General features: G+C 42.2%; 1 protein-coding gene across 3 annotated transcripts in view; it reads left to right on the top strand.

Moving 5' to 3' along the window:
* The window catches only part of spen (spen family transcriptional repressor), a 29,828-nt gene extending 9,853 nt beyond the window's left edge, over window positions 1–19,975 (top strand). For all 3 annotated transcript variants that reach the window (XM_086068238.1, XM_086068239.1, XM_086068240.1), the window contains 13 exons: window positions 174–767; window positions 6,150–6,307; window positions 6,408–6,608; window positions 6,686–6,837; window positions 6,922–7,047; window positions 7,124–7,237; window positions 7,299–7,412; window positions 7,482–7,582; window positions 7,692–15,249; window positions 15,342–15,659; window positions 16,967–17,161; window positions 17,244–17,402; window positions 18,543–19,975. In XM_086068238.1, coding sequence (XP_085924364.1) covers window positions 174–767; window positions 6,150–6,307; window positions 6,408–6,608; window positions 6,686–6,837; window positions 6,922–7,047; window positions 7,124–7,237; window positions 7,299–7,412; window positions 7,482–7,582; window positions 7,692–15,249; window positions 15,342–15,659; window positions 16,967–17,161; window positions 17,244–17,402; window positions 18,543–18,674 — 9,922 coding nt within the window. In that variant the 3' untranslated portion in view covers window positions 18,675–19,975. The remainder of the gene's footprint in view (window positions 1–173; window positions 768–6,149; window positions 6,308–6,407; window positions 6,609–6,685; window positions 6,838–6,921; window positions 7,048–7,123; window positions 7,238–7,298; window positions 7,413–7,481; window positions 7,583–7,691; window positions 15,250–15,341; window positions 15,660–16,966; window positions 17,162–17,243; window positions 17,403–18,542) is intronic.
* The last annotated feature ends 504 nt before the right edge of the window (window positions 19,976–20,479 follow it).

The following is a 20,479-nucleotide window of genomic DNA, read 5'->3' on the forward strand; positions in this document are numbered from 1 at the left end:
ATCTATTTTCATGACTGACCTCAAATTGTGCAACACAACAAACAAAAAGATGATCTGAGAGAATCTTGTGCTAGGTTTATCAAACAAATGATTTGGAAAAAGGTTGGTTTAGTCTCAAAGATATGACATTTTTCTGATTTTTCTTCCCCCTTTTTTTTTTTTTTTTTTGTTAGGTCTACTGAAAGTCGTGAGCGGTCATATGACCACAGTGGTTATGGTCACCATGAGCGTCAAGGAAGCAACTTTGAACGTCAACGGCACTATGACACAGACTATTATTCAAGAGACAGAACTCTTGGCTCATCTGGGAATGGTTCCGGTAACTCCATGGGAAGCACTACAACTTTGTCCTCCGGAGTCGGCGGTATCGTTAACGCTGTTGCTGGCAACACCGGAACAAGTGGAGCGGCAGGGGGGAGTGTAGGCTCTACATCCAGCGGGGTTAGCTTCTACCGCTCCCACAGCAGGAGTCCGTGTCGCTTTGAGACACCAGAGCCTCGTTACGAACCTCGGACCAGGGAGGCCTTTACTTTGGCCAGTGTAGTTCACAGGGACCTTTACAGAGAAGACAGGGAACGGCGCAGCGAGCGGCCATTTCAACACAGTCGCAGCCGCTCTCCGCAATCGGTGCATTCGCGAAATCCTTCCCCCCAGAGACTGGCAAGCCAGGCCAGTCGGCCTCCACGCTCCCACAGCGTCTCGGGCTCTCACAGCCGCTCCTCCAGTTCAGACTCGGTCAGCAGCACTAGCAGCAGCACGAGCGGCAGGTGAGAGAAACTTTTTCTTATTATTATTATTATTATTTTTTTTTAGCACTGTACATGGTTGTTGTTTACAGGGGTGCCTTCATGTTTGAGTTATGAATTGAAAAATATGGGAGTTCATCGTTGTGCTTTTTCAATGGGTTTCTAATGTTTGGAGGGAGCTTTTGCCACTCCATGTATCTTTAATGCTTGCTATACTAACGTTAACTACCAGAAGACTGTATATTGTCAGTTGAACCATTTAGTTGCCAGCTGCGGTAGAAGGTCTAATCTAGCCATTCATTCTTTCCTTAACAGGGATGAGGTATTGTGTTGTTGGGCTACAAGTGTGCATTCTTCTTCCTCCTAACATTACACGACCAATTGAGTTTGTACCAAAAAGTTCCGTTTTGGTTTCATCTGGCCACATACCATTCTCCCAATCCTCTTCTGCGTCATCCATATGCTCTCTGGCAAACTTCAGATGGGCCTGCAAGCACATGAACTAGCTGAAGCAGGGGGACACGTCTGGCACTGCAGGATTTAATTCCCTGTCAGTATAGTGTGTTACTGATTGTAACCTTTGTTACTTTGCTTCCAGCTCTCTGCAGGTCATTCACCTTGCTTGGCTTTTTCTATGTGTTAATTGGGATTTAGTTTAGAGTGATACGAGTGTAAACAGTTACCCCTGTCTGCTAGACAAGGACAACTAGCTCATAAGAAAAGTGAAGTCTTTTTGGTTGTCTTGGTCCATTTCCGTTGGTCTACTTGTCATTTTAGCCATTTTATACTGAGCAGCCAGAACAGAAACTTCTCCGCTGCTTTAGTCACTATGCTCGTGCTCCACTGCAATAAATTCCATAATCAAAAGACCACTTTTGGGGTTAGTTGTTTAAATTCACAGAAACGATATTTGTATGCAAAAGTCTCGCAAAATAGGCTGATTTATTCTCATCATGAATGTCCTCAATTCAAAGTTGGGTTTCAATTCATCGTTAGGGTTTTCAAATTGGGGTTTCAAATGAAAGGTTCAAGCCTAGTTTAGGATTTCAAAGAAGGTTAAGGGTGTGGAAGTAGGGTTTAATAGTCAGAGACCAGGGTTAGGGTTTCAAGATGTCAGTATTTTAAAACTTTGTTTTTCAAATTTTGGGTTTCTAGTGTTTCAGATCAGTGCAGTTGAGAGAATAAATGAAGCAAGAACAGACATCCTCGCCAAAGTGGGGGTTCTTGACAAAGCTAGTCTTTTATTCTCTTCAAAATAATTCACCCGGTAGAACGTCACACGGTTACAGAATGAGCCATGCAACCAATCACACCTCGCTAAACGTTACGAAAAGAAAATGAGTTGAGTCGACACGCAAAACTAAAAGGTGCTTCCAAGCAACGTACTTCTCCTTCGGCGTTGGTACCCCAACTGGCGGGAAGTCGGGGCAGGCGCTTGTACATAGGCGCCACCTGACGACGTCATCCGTCAGCGACACTTCCAACTAAATCTGTTACATCTTTCAAGCAAGTGTTAAGGTTTTCCAATTTTGATTCCAAATTCAGGGATCAAACATGGATTAAGTTTCCAATATGGTGTATTCAATAGCCAGGTTTACATGGAGACTTTTTAATCATTCCGATTGAAACCATTCCGAATGAAGATCTCTGGTGACCTGTTTACATGCGATGTGCTCTATTCCGATCTGCCGTTTATATACGCACGGACATCGATCACGTGATTTAGCAAGATGGACTTCATTTGTCATTTAGCACAGTAGTTGTGATAGTGTTAACATTTTTATTGAAGCAACATCTTGATAAAAACAAGTTTCAAGTACTTAAAAACAAGTTCTCCCCTCCCAGACAAGCTCAAGGGAGACGCCGCCATTTTAGTGGGTGGAAACGCCTCGCCATTACAATTCAAGTATATACATGATGCTCGTTCGGATTGAGAAAGGGAATATACCCCTCCTCCCCCCTCCTGCCTCTGTGATTCAGAATGACATTCCATTCAGATTCATGCTTTTCATTCCGATTGAGGTGTTTATATGGAGCATTTTCATTCCGCTTGGCCGTTCGGATTCATTCGAATCGGAATACATGACTCCATGTAAACCAGGCTAATATAGGGTTTCAAGGCTAGCTTTAGGTTTGGGCAATATGACCTAAAATTCATGTAAAGGTATCGTTTCGCTGGCGTCAGGCCGAAACCTCATAAGTGACAATTTGGAAAATTTATGATTTTTTTTTTTCTTTTTCTTTTTTTTAATCTAAACTGTTGGTAAGTCATACACTTGTCTAAAGTGTTGAAAATGGCTTGCTCTCTTTGATGATGCAATGTTAAAACATACGTTTATTGGGGTCTCCTGAAAACTCACGATTTTGGAAGTACAAGGTTAATGGCCCGGCGCCATGCTATCTAACTAATTCTAATTGACGTGCAGTAACATGCCAGTTCATTTCTGGTTATCGGACCAGTTGTGTGTTCTTACTGTGTAGCTGTTGTATAATTTTGCTCTCTTGACGCTTAATAATTTACTTGCTATTCAGAATTGATTACTCTCTGCTCCAGTCAGACTACCGTTCCACCTCAGCACTTATTGGGTTTCACAACTATACATTTCATGATACCTTAGAGGACGGACCGTGTGGCTTCTTCTTGCTCTTATGTGTCTCATGTTTACTTTCTCACCCAACAATACTTGTCAGAAGTGTTGCTTATTTGCCACCATGGCTGAGTGTCTCAAAGGAGTTGCTCTGCACCATGGAACAACATCGTTTAGCCCCGCTAGCTATCCAGCTGCAGCTCAGCACTGAGCATGTCCATCGTTTCTCCCGACAAGCCGGGAGAACAAGAAAGGATGGTGACCGTTTTACGCGGATGCACCGCAACTGTGTGACAGCTGCTCCAGCTCTGTGGTCAGACTTACTTGAAGCCATTTTAACACCGAGGCAGATACGGCAATGTCATCAACAGCAAGTGTTATCGCAATTGGTCAGTAGAGTCCAAATCAATATCCTAGGCCACAACCTTTTTTCCGCCAGCAACCTGTTCATGGTAGTACAGATTGTTTCCATGGATTGAGTGGGATGTATGCTACAGTATAAAAAAAAATACTACTAATAAAATGAAGAGTTAGTTAGCCCCGTAGCTCGGCCCCTATCCCTACAAAGGGGTAGGAGTGTTCGGACGGTACCACCACCTGTGGTTGTGGGACCACTGATCTACTGCATACACCATATAAACCACATGCGCCTATCTAGGCTTGTGTTTCAAGACAGTGTAAGGGTTTCAAAGTAGGCACTCATGCTTTGGGAAAGTTTTCAAGCCTGGTTTAAGGTTTCAAAGGGTTTGAGGGTCAGTGTTTTAATTCCAGGGTTAGGGTGTTAACTAGAGTTTCAAGCCAGTGTTCTGTTGGTCTTCAAAATTGGTTTTCACATTTGTGCTTAAAACAAGGGTCTACGAATCCCCTCAAATGCCCAGGATATGATTTCTACAAAATCAAATTGCCATGGAGTTTCTCGCCCGTTTCACACTCCACACTACCCCAGTTTTCAAATAGATCAAACTTGTATGTAAACTTGTGTTCTTCTTCCTTTCTTATTGACGTGCTAATCTGTAGGAACATATTAGTAAACCTGTGGGTAGAGATTACTAAACTGTGGGAACAGATTAGTAAACTGTGGGAACAGATTAGTAAACTGTGGGAACAGATTGCTAAACTGTGAATACAGATTAGCAACAAAAAATATATATATATTTCATGCCCTGGAACCAGAGGAACTCTGTAATGGTCAACATTTTAAATTGTGTAATTTTTAAACATGATATACTGCTCATGGATGAAGTGAATTAACACAGTGGTATCTTGTCGTACAAATGCCCTAACTTCAAAGTTTTTCAAGTTACTGTGTCTCACTTCATTGACTTTTACTTAGTATTGTGAATTTTAGTTGTGAGCCAGCTTTGGATATTCTGCAGCTCGAGTTGAAAAGAATAAATGAAAGGCGAGCCACTGTCATGGATATCTTTCCTGTTCAAGAAATGTCTGAAAGTGCAGACAAAACCTAAATGGTAAATGGACTGAATTTATAGGTATATACCGCTTTCAACACCATATGGTGCTCAATGCGTCACATTCATACATACTCATTTATACAAATACAAAATGAGGACACTCATGCACCTTCATGCTCATATGCATACAGTGCTTGTTTTCTGGTGTGAACTGCATGGTCCTTTTTTGGACAATGTAAACAGGTTAGAGTGACACCTGTGGTCATATGAGGTAGTGCTGTTGGGGTATTTTCATGAGATGACTGTTCTATCTTTCTCACTGCGTACCTCTGTGGTAAAGTCCAACCCCACCTCAACCCCCTTCCGTGAGATCCAGTTGAAACTGGAAATTTCTAGCCAGTGCTGGCTGCCTGCCCACTCCCACAGGCCAGGCTCCGTCATTCAGTAGCACTTCCGGGAGTGTCTGAGCACAGAAGGCGAAAGGGAGGGGGGAAAAAAGCAGTAAGTGAAGGCTGGCAAGGGGATGGTTGGAGGAAAATGAGGCAGCCATGATTTTTAACACACACACACACACACACACACACTCTTCCATTTATCTTTTCACAGTGGAATGCAGCGACGGACAAATCCGAATTTGAATCACCTTTATTGTCATTGTATACAGCAAAATTTGAGGTTGCTACTTCTTGGTGCCTGTATTTAAAAATATTTACTGCTAATGCAATACAATGAAATAAAAACAATATGAATAATGCATAATTATACATGTGCACAAGAACAATAAACGAATGGATGAGAGTAGTAAGCAGTTATTGCACGTTACGTGAAAGGATGGTGTTCTATTGTACTTGTATGTCAGCATTATTGCAGATTGCAAAACACGTAGTGAGCACAGACACCAGCGGTGCACGTTTTAGGATGAGCAGTGATTGAAACCCAAGAGGAGATATTTGGTCTTGTGAGTCGTGACATAGCAAGCGGAGTTATGAGTGTTTTTGTTGTTGCTGCTTTTTCAATTACTGCGCCTGTGCAATGTGTGCGCACCTTAATTAACATTAGGAAGTGAATTGCATGTCCATTTGCTTGTGACATTCTGTTTTTTTTTTTTTTTTTAGCATTAATAGTCCTAGACACAGTGGGTGGAAATGGTGCCTTCTTGTTTTGTTTTGACTGTTTGGCAACATTTTAAAAGCATGCTGTTTCACATCTATGGGATCCAAGTGGAACAGCACCGGCTGTTTAAATTTATGTATTTGTCTAGCCATCCACCAAAATGTATTTGTATTGACATAATGTACTGTAAATAGTTCGATGGGAAAACAAAGGAGCTGCAACATTTTGCATTCTAGTTGGACAATTCGGCAAGGCTATGTTCATATAATGTTGTTTTGTCTTTGCCTCAGTGATTCCAGCAGTAGTTCAAGTGATGAGTCGCCTGCTCGTTCCGTGCAGTCAGCTGCTGTTCCAGCACCATCAGCACTTCCTTTATCATCCCTTGACAAGGAGGAACCACGTAAAAGCTTCGGCATCAAGGTCCAAAATCTTCCTGTACGCTCTACAGGTGGGTTGTTGTTGCCTGTCAGCCCAAGTAAAATAAAATAAATTAAAAAAGGCATTTTTTTTCAGTACACCTTCAAAATATACTTTGTGTTCAACTACAGATACAAGTCTCAAAGACGGTTTGTTTCATGAGTTTAAAAAACATGGAAAAGTCACATCTGTACAAATTCATGGTGCTTCAGAGGAGCGATATGGACTTGTGTTTTTTCGGCAACAAGAAGACCAAGAAAAAGCTCTCGGAGCGTCAAAGGGGAAGCTCTTTTTTGGAATGCAAATTGATGTCACTGCCTGGAATGGCCCTGGTATGTGGTGATCTTGAAGTCTTGTACATAGTCTTATGAAGTCAATACATCGACTAACAAGAAATAAACTTTTCCAGAGACTGAGAGTGAGAATGAGTTCCGGCCCTTGGATGAAAGGATAGATGAGTTTCATCCAAAGGCTACAAGAACATTGTTCATTGGGAACTTGGAGAAGACCACCACATATCATGATCTTCTCAGCATATTTCAGCGCTTTGGAGAGATTGTGGTATGTTTATTAAGCAACTTGAGCTTTGCTACACGTTCGTCAAAGTTACCTACTAACAGGATTTTTTTTTTCCCCCCCATGAAGGATATTGACATCAAAAAAGTGAACGGAGCCCCACAATATGCCTTTCTGCAATACTGTGACATTGCAAGTGTCTGCAAAGCCATAAAGAAGATGGATGGGGAGTACCTTGGAAACAATAGACTTAAAGTAAGAATGACATTCCATAAGAAAATCGATCAACAGGTCTATGATACAAATATTTAAAATAGGCTTTCTTTTTCAGCTGGGCTTTGGAAAGAGTATGCCTACAACTTGTGTGTGGCTGGATGGATTAGCATCAAACACAACTGAACAGTTTCTTACCCGACACTTCTGCCGCTACGGACATGTTGTCAAGGTGGGTGGACGTATAACTGTACTTTGCCCTCTTGGGCATCTGACAAGTTTGTCTTCTGCAGGTTGTATTTGACAGGATGAAAGGAATGGCCCTTATCTTGTATAACAACATTGAATATGCTCAAGCTGCAGTCAAAGACACAAAGGGATGGAAGATAGGGGGCACTAAAATAAAGGTAAACCTGCTCTAGTATGTCGGTTTACCTGTAAAATAGTAATTGAAACAATCTACTTTTTTCTATTAGGTGGACTTTGCCAATCAGGAGAGTCAGATGGCTTTCTATCGTTCAATGCAAGCATCTGGCCAGGATATTAGAGATTTTTATGACATTCTTTCTGAAAGAAGGTTTGTTTGCTTAATACATATACTGTAGTTCATACCTCAACTTAAATGAGGGCAATCCTTGACTCCTACTTGTGTTTTCATTTGCAATATCTATGCCCTATCTTGGCAGGGATGATCGCCGCTCTCAATATGAGTTTCAAGTGGAGAGACAGTATTATGAAAATGTACGCACACCAGGAACATATGCTGAAGATCCTCGCCGTAAATACACAAGCAGAAGTCGTGAGTTCTACGCCGAATGGGATCCATATCAAGGAGATTACTTTGAAACACAGTACTACGAAGACACCCGGGACTACAGAGAGTACCGAGCTGATCCTTACGAGCAGGATATTCGTAAATACAGTTATTTGCAACGAGAACGTGAGAGGGAGAGGGAGCGCTTTGAGACGGACCGCGGACGTGACCACGGAAGAAGAACCATTGAGCGGAGTCAAAGCCCAACTCTTGTTGCGTCCCGTCGCCCTCCAACCCCCATAGCTTCCCCTTCAATCTCTGAAAGGATACCAAGTGACTCTGACCGCCGAATATGTTGCCCGTCTTCTGAAAGAAGTGGTAGCTGCAGTTCAGTCTCGCCTCCCAGATTTGAAAAACTTGATAAGGCACGTACAGAACGGTATACTAAAATGAACAAATTTGAAAAGGGTGTTTGTGAAGTTGAAAAGGTCCATTTGGTTGAAAAGGAGAAGCGTGCTGGACGTAATGATCGCGGCGATAAGGATAAAAGTGAGAGACAGCGACTTAAAAAGCTCAAAGTATCTTCACCAATCATCCAAACATGTGACGCAGAACCTGAGCCTGATAGAGATGTAAGCCCAGAGTGTTCCATTCAAAGTAAACATTTTAAAATTTTGAATGATAGCTCAAGTCAAGGCAAGTTGGATCTTTTGCCTTGTGTGGTGCAGTTAACACGTGTGAAAGAAGATGAAGGAAAACTGGTTGCTCATGAAAAACAAATAGTGAGGGGTGGCAATGACAGTCCTGGACTAGTATCAACTTCGGCTGACCAAAGAAGTCCTCTGTTCCGCACAGAGTCATCAAAAGGAAATGGAAAGGGGCCCAGAGATAAAAATGTGCACAGTTTAGTGGAACACATTGACATGGATGTCAAAATGAAGTCCAAAAAACATGGAAAATGTGAAATTGGTTTCGACAGTGGTGTTTCAATGGATTTTGATCGCTTGGCTGCAAGAAAAAGACGTTTTGAAGACTCTGGCAAAAATGATCATCAGAAGAGAATAAGTGAAGATGACTTTGGTAGGTCTGTCCTTCATAAGCCTTGGCATAATAAGGACTCTGATTTCCATAAGAATGTTTTTGTAAAAAAGATGCAAAAAAGGGAACATAGCAGGGATAAATCTGTCCGGATATTTTCATTTAATAGTCCTAAAGAGGGACAAGACTCTGAAAATGACTCCATAAACCTTCCTCTTCAGCTGCCATCCGAGCAAGCACTGCCAGATGAATGTTCAGAACAATTAGACTCCCCCTTGCCAAAGATGAAATTAGTGAGCTCAAAAAGTGAAAATAGCTCCAGTCTCACAATGACATCAAGTGACACCACCCTTGATTTCACTGAAATAAAAGAACAGAGAGATATTTTATGTGAAAAGGACCAAGATGGAAGGAACTGTAGAGACTCTGAAGGTGAGGATCAGTTTGTACGCTTTGGCAAGACTAATACCGTTACAAAACGCAAAACTGAACAGAGTCTATGGTTGCAAGCCAAACTTTGTGATCTCGACAAGAGTGACAAGTGTGACCACACACCTCGCGATGAAACTCAAGACTTTGGAATGGATTATGCCTTGCATGATATTAGAAAACCAAACCAGGAAATAAACAATGACTTTTCTTTGTATAAAAGAAACAAAAAAGATAATATCAAGTCAAAAAGAGAGGAAAACTTTAGAACTTGTCAAAAGTTGAATGATGGGGTTTTTCACCATCTTAAACCCTCAACAGATTCCATTTCTTTAAGAAGGGAGGAGGAAACTACCCGTATTTCAGACGTAAACACGGAAACAAAATCATCTCTGACAAAAGAACACTTTCCACATACACAGTCATTGAAAAGTAATATGGCCCTGAAACCTAGACATTTTCAAACACCTGAAAGTGAGCAGGAAAAGCTGAAGGCATCACTTCTTGGCGGCAATGAGGACTTAATGTACAGTTTGCTAGGAAGGGTTTCTTCTGATTCTCAAAAAATGGAAGTGACTTTCCAAAGTGAAAGTGTTGCTAAATGCCATGGTCAGGATTTGGAACCAGGAGAAGTACAGTCTGATTCTGATGATGATGGAGAAAGAAAACACATCTCTCACAAGTCCAGTAGTTCCTTGTCTTATATCCTCAGGGAGCATGACGAGAGGATGACGGATCTGAAACTTTGTGGCTCATTGGAAAAGAATAAATTTTACTCATTCGCGCTTGACAAAACTATAACCCCTGATACAAAAGCACTTCTTGAAAGAGCCAAGACGCTTTACTCTTCACGGGAAGATAACTGGTCTTTTCTTCCCTCACGCTTCCCACCCACGCACATCTGCACAGATAAAAACAAGGTAGAACTAGCACCCCGACCAATTCCTTCTTGGTATATGAAGAAGAAGAAGATTCGTGCGAACTCTGCTGAAAATCTGCACAGCAAAAAAGAGGAACTTAAGCCTCAGGACCAAGAACGCCAGGAACTGTTTGCTTCCCGCTTCCTTCATAGCTCCATCTTTGAACAGGATTCTCGCCGTTTACAGCACCTTGAACGTAAAGACCAACAATCTGTAACAGTAGTTGATAGGAATTTTGCTCAGCCAGGTGAACCTGAAGTACAGACAGAATGTGAAGATGGTGATGTTCCACTAGAGCCCATTGTGCTGTTCCACAGTCGTTTTTTGGAACTACAACAACAAAAAGACAAGGACATTTGTCCACTTGATCCTGAGATGGATTCAGTTGTGGTGGAGTTAAAACATAATTATATGCCAGGTTGTGATGATGTGGTCTCTGATAAAATGGCAACCACACAATTGAAGGTCTGCCCCCATTCGACCAGATCTGCTACCCCAACTGTTCCAAGCTTGAATGAAATGTCATCACCAGAAAATAAAGATGTTTTAATACTGCCCATTGATCTACATGTGACATCGAAACAAGAAGACAGTGTAGAGACAGTTGTTGAGATCTCTTTCTCGCCTCCTCTTTTGAAAGACGTGAAACCTATAACCCCTAAACCAAATATAAGCCCTCCACCCATACTTTCAGAGGCTGAAAATGATGTAAAAGCAAAAATAGAGGTAAATGAGCCTAAAGCAGAAATGAGTGACATTCCTGTGAAAAATGAGCCTCCAACTCTAGGGAGTTCTGGGGTTAATTTTGAGCAGGAGAATACAGAGTCTACATGCTCCGAGTATACAAACATAAAAGATGAACGTGACCACGAGGCACAAACTCAGAAAACACATTTTGAGGAATCTAAGAGAGCCGAGATAGTCCATGAAATATGTATGCCAGAGCTACAGGTTGAAAGTAAACCAGTGCCTAACCGAAGACAACCTAAAAATAAAAGAGCAAAGCCGCACACCATATTGCGCGCATCAAAGGCTACCAAAAATGCTAAAGATAAACCTGCAACACGAAAGAGTGAACGTATTGATAGAGAGAAACTCAAAAGGGGCTCATCTCCACGAGCAGAAGCACAGAAAGGACCGTCGGAGTGCAAAATTGCATCAAAGTCCCCAATTCGAGCATCAAATTCTGAACAAAGCGTTCAGTCTGGTTTGGTTCAAGGCAGAACACGTCGAAGAAACGTCCGATCAGTCTATGCCACCATACGTAAAGGAGAGCAGTCTGGCAAAGAAGCAGTGGAGCCATCACGAACAATGCGCAAACGTGCTGCAGATAAAGAACTCATACAGCAAGATGTTCAAATTCCATCTACCAATCCTAGACGAGGACGCCCACCTAAAAGAGGTGTGAAACGAGTGGACCATTTATTGCCAGCAAAAGAGGATACGCAGAAAACAACAGATGCTAACACAGAGGTGGGAGATACCTCAAGCACACCGGAAGTTGTGAAATCATCTGAGGGATGGAGCTCTCTTACAAAGGTGCAGCAAATGCCACTAACTGAATTAACACCACTTAACAAAAAAGGAAGCAGACTTGACAAGCAGTCTGAAGGCGCTACAGCTCTAGTCGAACTAACAGAAATGGTCAGTTGTGATGAATCAGAGCTAAAACCCAAAGCTGATTCGGACCTGACTGCAAAGTTATCAGACACAAACTCGCTAATGCACAAAAAGGTACAAGACACAGCACTTGCATCGACTGATGGGGATCTTGAGAACCCAGGTGTAACTCTCCTGAAGACCAAAGTGGCTGAAAAGAGTGTCAAAATGAAAAGACAAAGGTTCAAACGAAGTACCAAGCAGTTCACTCAAGATAAGTCCCACACCTTGAGAAATCTTGAAATTCGTGTAAGTGTTGATGATGTAAAAGGTTTACTTCGTTCTGAAAATAATGACGCCGAGTCATTTCCAGATAGTAATAAGAAAACCAAGGCTGTAGTTAAGTCTGAAGAATCAATATCAATATGCCTTCCCAAAGAATCAAAGGCACATGATGCGAAAAACGTTGAAGACATTGAAGATGTTGCATCTGAGCCAGAGCTTCCAGTGCACCCAGCTGCTGTTCTTCTCGCACATCAAATGGAACTAGAGCAAGCAGTTGAAAATATAGCCAAACTTACAGAGCAACCTCCCCGGCTGTTTAAGGAGCCACCTTCAGGCCAAGTGCCCGCAGCACGTACTGTAGTGTCGCAGTCACAAACTGAGGTTGAAGAGGAAAAGCGAGCTAACCCATCTAGTGAAACCGAGCTTGCAGCTGCTATTGATTCCATTACAGCTGAAGAATCATGCGCAGATGCAGAAGGATTCACTGCTACTCCCACTTTCAGTGCTCTTATTCCCACTCCTGATTCGTTGCGGTCTGTAGCCACTACTGAGAACACGGAAACCGAAACCAATACTATTCTTGCTCCAGACTCAGATGATGGTCTTGTGATATCGAGTCCAATATCAGAATCTAAGTCTATTGATGGTTCCCCAGTATCCAATAAACCCAAGAAAACAGGTAAAGGTAGACCCAAAACCCAGAAGAAGTCAAGAAGTCGTAAATGTCCCGTAAATAAGAAGAATGAAGATGTAGTGCGTCCAGAGCCTTCCCCTTTCAAGCTACCCGAGTCAATCCCAGAGGATCCTGAAATCATAAATTCCAAAGCAGCAGTTATTACAACTGGGACCACCATAGTGGGATCAGTGGTAACGGCTGTTGCTACATGTAGGCATGATGTTACAAGCTCTACAACACTGGGCACACCCAAAGAGGCAGAACAACCCGAAGTTGAACAACCTGTGCCGAAAGAATCAGCCTTTCATTCAGATTCAAGAGTCATCACCAATGGCAAAAAACATTCACAGGCAGCAGTGTCACCTCCCTCTAGTCTTACTCCTTCACCTGCCCGGCCACCACTCGTATCTCAATCAGGTGTCCCTTTATTACGACCTGCTAAACTTCTGCCCAACTGGCCTCAGAGAACTGAAGAAAGTAGAATCGTTGTTAGTCCCCCATGTCATGTAACGGTGGTAACTTCTACTGTACCAGCATCAACTTCACTTGGACCCTCTTCAATCAATCCCCCAATGCCTCCTAATACTAAAGCTTCTGATCTCCATCCTAGTTCCAGTACTTTAAGAAAAATCCTAATGGAACCTAAATATGTGTCTGCATCAAATAGCAATTCTATTCCCACCACTTTGGTGACAACTTCTACATCAGATCATGTACTGATGTCAGAAAATGAAAATATCTCTGTTGCTATGGGTCCACGGCATGTGGAAGATAAATTGTCATTACTCCCTCAGTCTATACATCACAAATATAAATCGCTGGCAGAGTCCCCCAATAATTGTGGTGAGACCACCCAACATACGGTCATTTCCCCTACTACCTCCGTAATAAGTCGTATTCCAATACCTTATGATACAGACGAGACGCCGCGGATTTCCCTTAGCAGTAGAAGCATGCGTCCCTCTTTGGCCAAACCAAAATTCAAAGCAGGTTCTCATGAAACTCATCGATACCATAGCCTTGATATCGTTGAAGATGAAACTAGAGGACGCTCTGTTGTCGAGAAAACTTCACGCTCCATTCCTGGTCTTAGAGTAAATACATCTGAGGGTGTTGTTGTTCTGAGTTATTCTGGTCAAAAAACAGAAGGGCCCCACAGAATGAGAGCCAAAATAAGTCAAATTCCGCAAGCCAGTGCTGGGGACATAGAGTTTCAACAAGTTATGCCTAAATCTCAGACAAAGCAAGACCCGATAATTCCCTTGTCTCAGTTTCCCGGTACTAAAGTACCCCCTACTCCATCTGCTTATGGCCGCACAGGGGTTCTTTTGACCAACCAGTCTTATAACTCTCAACCAGTCATTTCCAGTACCAAGCATGATAGCCATGGCTGTGACAAGCCGGAAGTTTCGTATCACACAGCATCGCAGGGAAGTGTGGTTAAGATGTTTCAACAGCCAGTTTCTGCTCCTCAAGTTTTAATGTACAACCAAGCTGTCATACAACAGCATGGTAAGAGACTGGGAACGGAGGTGCTGCCCCAAAAATCAGTCCAGCAGTCTAACCTCAGCCCTATCAAGAGCCCTCACCACCCCTCACTTTCTGGATCATGCATGAGCGCCAGTCCTGGCACGCTGACTGATCACTCAACTCTGCAACCAAAGCAAGACCCCCAGTCCTCACAATCGGCTGTTCTCTCCCCTTCACGTCTTGTCAAAGCGGGCGCCACTAGCAGTTCGCCAGTAGGAACCTCAGTCGTCATGCCTCATGGCTTGTCATCCAGGTCAAATTTCAATGCCACTATGCATCACCCGCACTCAGAACAGTCTTCTGTCATCATCCAACCTCACAGTGTCACCCAGTCAGTGGCACACGAAGCAAGGATGAACGCTTCACCGATGCCTGCCATTAGCTACGGAAGGCGAAGTCATTCCCTGTCCTCTCCTCTGCCAGGGCCAGTGCAACACTCAGGCATATCTCAGTCGATTGTCATCAGGCAATCCCTTTCAACTCCCCAGGGGTCATTGTCGACTGCTGGTGGTGTCAGCAGTGTAACTGAGGAGGAACACAGACCTTTTAACCAAGTCCTTAGCAGAGCCTCGTTGCCACAGCTGCAATCGGATGTCGTGTTGCGTCACAATGATCGCGCGGGGCTCCATGCAAGCTTAAGTCTGGAGCAGTACAGAGGCGTGCACCAGAGCTTGCTCGCGCATCAACATCTGGGAGAGCAGGCCACTGTGGAAACAAGATTGTCGCACAGCTCACAGAACGGAACCAGTAACATCTCCGTGAGGAAGAACGCGGAGCATTCAGGAAAAAAATCCTTCAAAGCACCGGAAGGACAGCTGATCCAGTCACCGAACAGTGAAAGTAGAATCAGGGCAGTTCACACATCCAGCCCCGTCATGGTGTCTCCTCACCATCATGGCATCCAGCTGTCTCATACCGGAAGTGTGGCCTCCTTTCCAGTCTATCGTGACCCAAGGGGCTTTGCTCCCCAGTTAACTGGACATCCTTCACCAGGACGGAGTGCACCTTCTCAGGTAAATAAAATGCTTTAATTTGGTGACAGTATTCTGAATAAAGCCATTAATACGATACATACTGATGTGTTGATTTGTGTCTTACTTAACAGATTCCACCAGAATCTGAACTGGGTCACCTATGTAAAATGCCTCAGTCTCTCAAGCCCGAGAGTCCCCACCTTCGCCATTCTACCTCTTCTAACATGTCCCGGATACCAAGGGAGGGTGTCTCACCCTCATACCAGTCTCCTATGACCACCCCAATGGGCCTGAATCACAAACCAGATCAGTCACAACAGAAAGGCTCTCCAGCTTTCTTGACTTCACCTCTGCCTGCGGTACCCTCGTCAACGTCTTTTCAGCCACGGGCGGATGCCAAGTCAGATCCTTCAGGACACCGCTCCATTGACATGGTGCAGCTTTTGACGGTGGGATTTATGCACACACTCAGCAGTGCTTGACCTTTCATTTGTTCACATTTCAATTAGAATGTGAAAAGAGAGCGGGACAGTCGCACATGGAGACGATCCTCTTTGTAACGGCACTTTAAAATTGAAAGTAACTTTGCGTCCAGTGTACACGATCCCTGATTTTTTCTCATCTTTAAAGTATTTTACTGAGACAGGCTAGCCGTGCTCTTAAACTAGAAGTGTTAATTTTTGCTCTGGTTTCTGTGCTTGCTGCGACATATTTTTTGCGTGAAGTTGGGAGCGGAGCGATGAATAAGCTGCCATCATTTGTTCTTTCCATTTTCATTTGGCAGTCAAAAACACCCCCAAAAAAAGAAATAATTTAGCTTAGAAAAAAAGAAAAATATATAGACAGATTTTTAATTGGCTACTGTATTTTTCAGATTATTTGTCACACATTTTCCATAGTTTGGCTGGTTTTGCAATTTGTACTCAGGTGTGACATGTATTTATTAAAATCATATCTTGGACTGGCATCCAAAATCCTAATAATGTTGACAACCGTGAACAAGTTATGGCTGGATTTGAAACTTCCGCTTCTAACTGTGAAAATGTTTTTGTTTTGTTTTTTATTTAAAATGGTTTACATTAATTAGAATTGGGCATTGCAAAATCTTAGATTTTTCAATTACGCCTTTTGGTGCTATAAATAGTCCATTTGTTTGTTGCTGAAAGGCTGCAGCAAACTAATGACATGCTGTAAGTCACGCAATGGTTGCAATGACTACGACATCTTCTTCTTTGTCCTTTTTGTCATCCTTTTCCATTTCATCCTCATTCACCAAATTTAAGTCTATTTGTTGCTTTGCTCAAATAAAAACATGTAGTATTTGTCCAAACTGACCGTGGCAGCTAATTAGCTAATGTATCTTTATTAATGCTACTTCCGGGCCACATAAACTGGACCAAATCAAATCTAATTAATTCCCGTTGCCCATCTTAACAGTTATTAATTTTTTATTTATTTATCTTAGTCAAATTTTTTTGTGTTGTTTTAAAAAATAGATAACAAAATAACCAGTGCCTATTTTTTGAATTGCCAAATTTTGAATGGCTTCGCTAATCTTTACCGTTTGCTTATAGCTGCACATCTTTCACACTCTTGTACTCATTTTCCCCTTTGAGCGGCCACACTGGAATTAGGGCCCCGAGAAAGTGCCTTGTGTGATGAAATGCAGTTTTGTTTCTGTAATTAATTCATTGTGATGAACATTTTCAATTCCCCTCCTCATAGGAAAGTCAAACAGAATGTTGTTTTTGTACAGAAATATCCCATCATGTGGCAAGGCCTTTTGGCACTGAAGAACGAGCAGGCCGCTGTCCAGCTGCACTTTGTTTCTGGCAACACTTTATTGGCTCAGCGCTCACTGCCGCCGCTAGAGGGCGGTCCTCTTCTTCGCATTGTTCAGAGGATGAGGCTGGAAGCTTCTCAGCTCGACAGTGTGGCACGACGGATGACTGTAAGTACTTTTGGATTGAAAAAAAATGTGATGGGAGGATAAAGTAATAATGACACAAGTTACGGTATATCATCAATGGCAGGTGGAGAATGATTACTGTTTGCTTCTGGCGCTGCCATGTGGTCGAGACCAGGATGACGTCCTCAGTCAAACGCAAGCCTTGAAAACTGGCTTCATCACCTACCTGCAGGCCAAGCAGGCAGCTGGTATCATCAATGTGCCCATTCCTGGTTCCAATCAGGTCTGTTTAACATTTTAATACTGTGATTCCCAACCACAGTGTGCTGTGGGAAATTATCCCGTAGCGCAAATGCTTTAAGGAAAGAATTATGATGCGTCAAGCTTTTGTCGATGGAGCGTTCCACTGAGATTTTTCATGGTTTTGCACAAACGCCTGCTCAAGGAGTGCGTGCAGGTGATTTTTGTCAGTGGTGGTTGTAGCAGGCCTTCCGTTGTGTGGATTGCCATCAATGGATTTGTTTTTGGTGAAACTTGCTTTGGATAGCCTAAATTGTACAAAGTGTTGGAGCGTTGTGACGGTCATAAAGCTTCTCAAACAGGTGCTGAACTGCAGTTAGTGATAGAAAAATTTCTTGGCAGGGGGCGATTTTGCAAAGCTGCTCTGATGTCAGTTGGCAGGTTATGATATACTTACAAAAACTGCAAAGACTAAGTTGTCAAATTCTGATGGCCTCATGTCTCTTTAAATGATAACTGAAGCAAAATGGGGGAAAAAATGAAGTTGTCTGTATTTTTGGGGGGCACCCTGTAAATACACTACCTGTCAAAAGTTGGGACTCATTCAATATTGTGTGCCAACTTTTGGCTGGTAGTGACATTTTTGTCTGCTGGTGTAGTGTAAAATATCTGCCTTTGCTCAATAAAGGTTGGGAAAGACTGGTCTAATATGACTTGATGGAGTTCCTCCCTCTTTAACTCATTCACTCCCAGCCATTTTCACTGAAGCAACCCCCTTCGTTCCCGACTGTTTTACTGGATTTTGACAGATTTTGCAAGGCGGTTCGATTGCTATAAAATATGGAACCTATCAAAAGAAAGATTAGTCTCTTCTTTAATCAGGAAAAAAAAGTAAATTTCTACCTGTTTCCGTTTTGCAGCAATTAGCATTAGAATATAGCCAAATTTCATCATTGTTCACAAACCTGTTGAAAACAGTGGGGGGGAAAAGAGCTTTTTGCAACATGGCCCTGGTTGATCGCTTATACTCTGCTGACACCTGCTGGCCGTTTTTGTAATAACTACCATTGCTTCAAGCGTTCTCTCAGTTCAGAGGCTGCATCAAAGTTGTATGCGCTAGCATAAAAATGTATTTATACGTTTTTGGTAGCAAATGAGTTATGTTCATGTTTGTATTTCCCAGGCCGCCTATGTGGTGCAGATTTTCCCACCGTGTGACTTCTCTGAGAGCCACCTGTCCCGCCTGGCCCCGGACCTCCTAAACAGCATCTCCACGATTTCACCTCACCTCATGATCGTCATTGCCTCGGTTTGATTTTATTTATTTTTTTCTAAAGAAAAGCCAACACCAGCTATTTTTTTGTAAACTGGAATTGCCTCATATTTTTTATGAAAATCTCAATTAAGCATTTAAGCAAGTTTTTTTTTTTCTTTTCTTCTTCACGATTTTGGTTCACTTCACCAAGTCCTTAATTCACTCAATGGCGTTGAAGTCGTTTCTAAGAGCATTTCTGCTTGAATATTTCAATGTTGCCATGTTTTGGAAGCATTGAGAAGGCTGTGTGGACTCAGTCTTTTGGAGATTCTTGACATTTTTTCCCCACTCTTTCCATCAAAGTGATTGTGATATTTTTTTTTTCTAAAGAGAGATGTAAGGAGTCGTTGCACTATGTATAAGATACAAATGTGAAGTCTGTACAGATTTGAGTGTAAAATGATCCATATTATGGTATAACCCAGAGATGAAGAATCATTTTGTCTGCTGCTTTTTGCTCCATGGCCAAGTTGAGAGTTGTACAGTTTACAGTCAAAAGTTAGTTTGCAGCATCTTTTTTGCAGGCCATTGTGCAACTGTAAATATGATACATAGCTAGTTCAAGACTGATGCAATGTGGAGAGACCAAGTGAATTTATCATTATTTTACAGATGGATCCTCAAATATTTTCAATGTGTTTTTCCACCGCTTGATGAAAGCATGTCATCCACAAAAAACTTTTTTTTTTTCAATTTTGTGCCAAAATGTTTGTGCTTTATGTAAAACAAAAGGAAAAAAATACCATAATCTATTTTAATATATGACTTTGTATTCTCATTCCTTTTTGTGGATGAATGTTGGGAATTTTATTTCACCTATTTTTTTGTGCACTGCCGTTTTGGTCCACCACTGCCCCAAGCTGTCTAATAAGACAGATGTGCAACGAATGTGACTTGAACTTACCATCATGCCGCTACTGGATGTGTTTATTGTCTGTCCTCTGTGGATTTGTCTTTCTGAAGCAAAGCTGTAAATACTTCCATGTGTCCTCCGTGTGCGCTCATATTTCTCCGTGTCGTTATTGTCTGAGGAAAGGGACTCTTGTGTGAAACCGATGCTGAAAGTAAATCACGCTTGTCAGTCTTGTTTGATGACTACAAGCGCAATACTATCATTATTATGTTGAAGGCACTTATCATGTTTTGATAAATTAGAAGAAGAAGAAAAAAAAAACAGTGATTAATACAAAAACTGTTTTAATTTGGGTGTATTTTGCTGCTCCTCCATGAGGACATTTTTAACTGTAAAATAATTTTGTTGTTTAACTTCTGAAGATCATTAAATGGTCCATGACTCTGAATATTTATTTTTTTATGTTTATTGAATTCACAGCATATCAGCCCAACAGTCAAATTCAGAGTTCCAATCTTGGCTAAGGTCGATGTGGAGTTTGTATGTTCTCCTTGGCTTCTTCCCACATAAAAAAAAAGAAACATGAATGGAGACTTTTTGTGTGAATGGTTGTCTACATGTGCCCTGCAAATGGATGGCGACCAGTCCCGGGTGTTCCCAGCTGCCTCTCCTGCCCAAAGTCAAGTAGGATATGTTCAAAACTATGCCCAGCGCTGAAGAAGATGGGTTCAGTGGCTGCAGTTCATTCAGTGGACAAAAGAGGTCAGTAGTTCACCATGTGACACAACAACATCACTTGAAAGTGAGGATCAATTGCATAATGAACACATTCGTATCGGGCGGGGGTGTGGGTTTTTCGGGTGTAGCATCGTTTTTAACTTTGATTTAAAATCATTTTATAGCCTACTTGGGGCTGACTTCACTTCTGCCGGCAGTTTATTACATTTGCGTG

This window comes from Leptonotus elevatus, chromosome 2 (genome assembly GCF_054856555.1).
Source record: "Leptonotus elevatus isolate MCC_2025b chromosome 2, RoL_Lele_1.0, whole genome shotgun sequence".
NCBI lineage: Eukaryota > Metazoa > Chordata > Actinopteri > Syngnathiformes > Syngnathidae > Leptonotus > Leptonotus elevatus.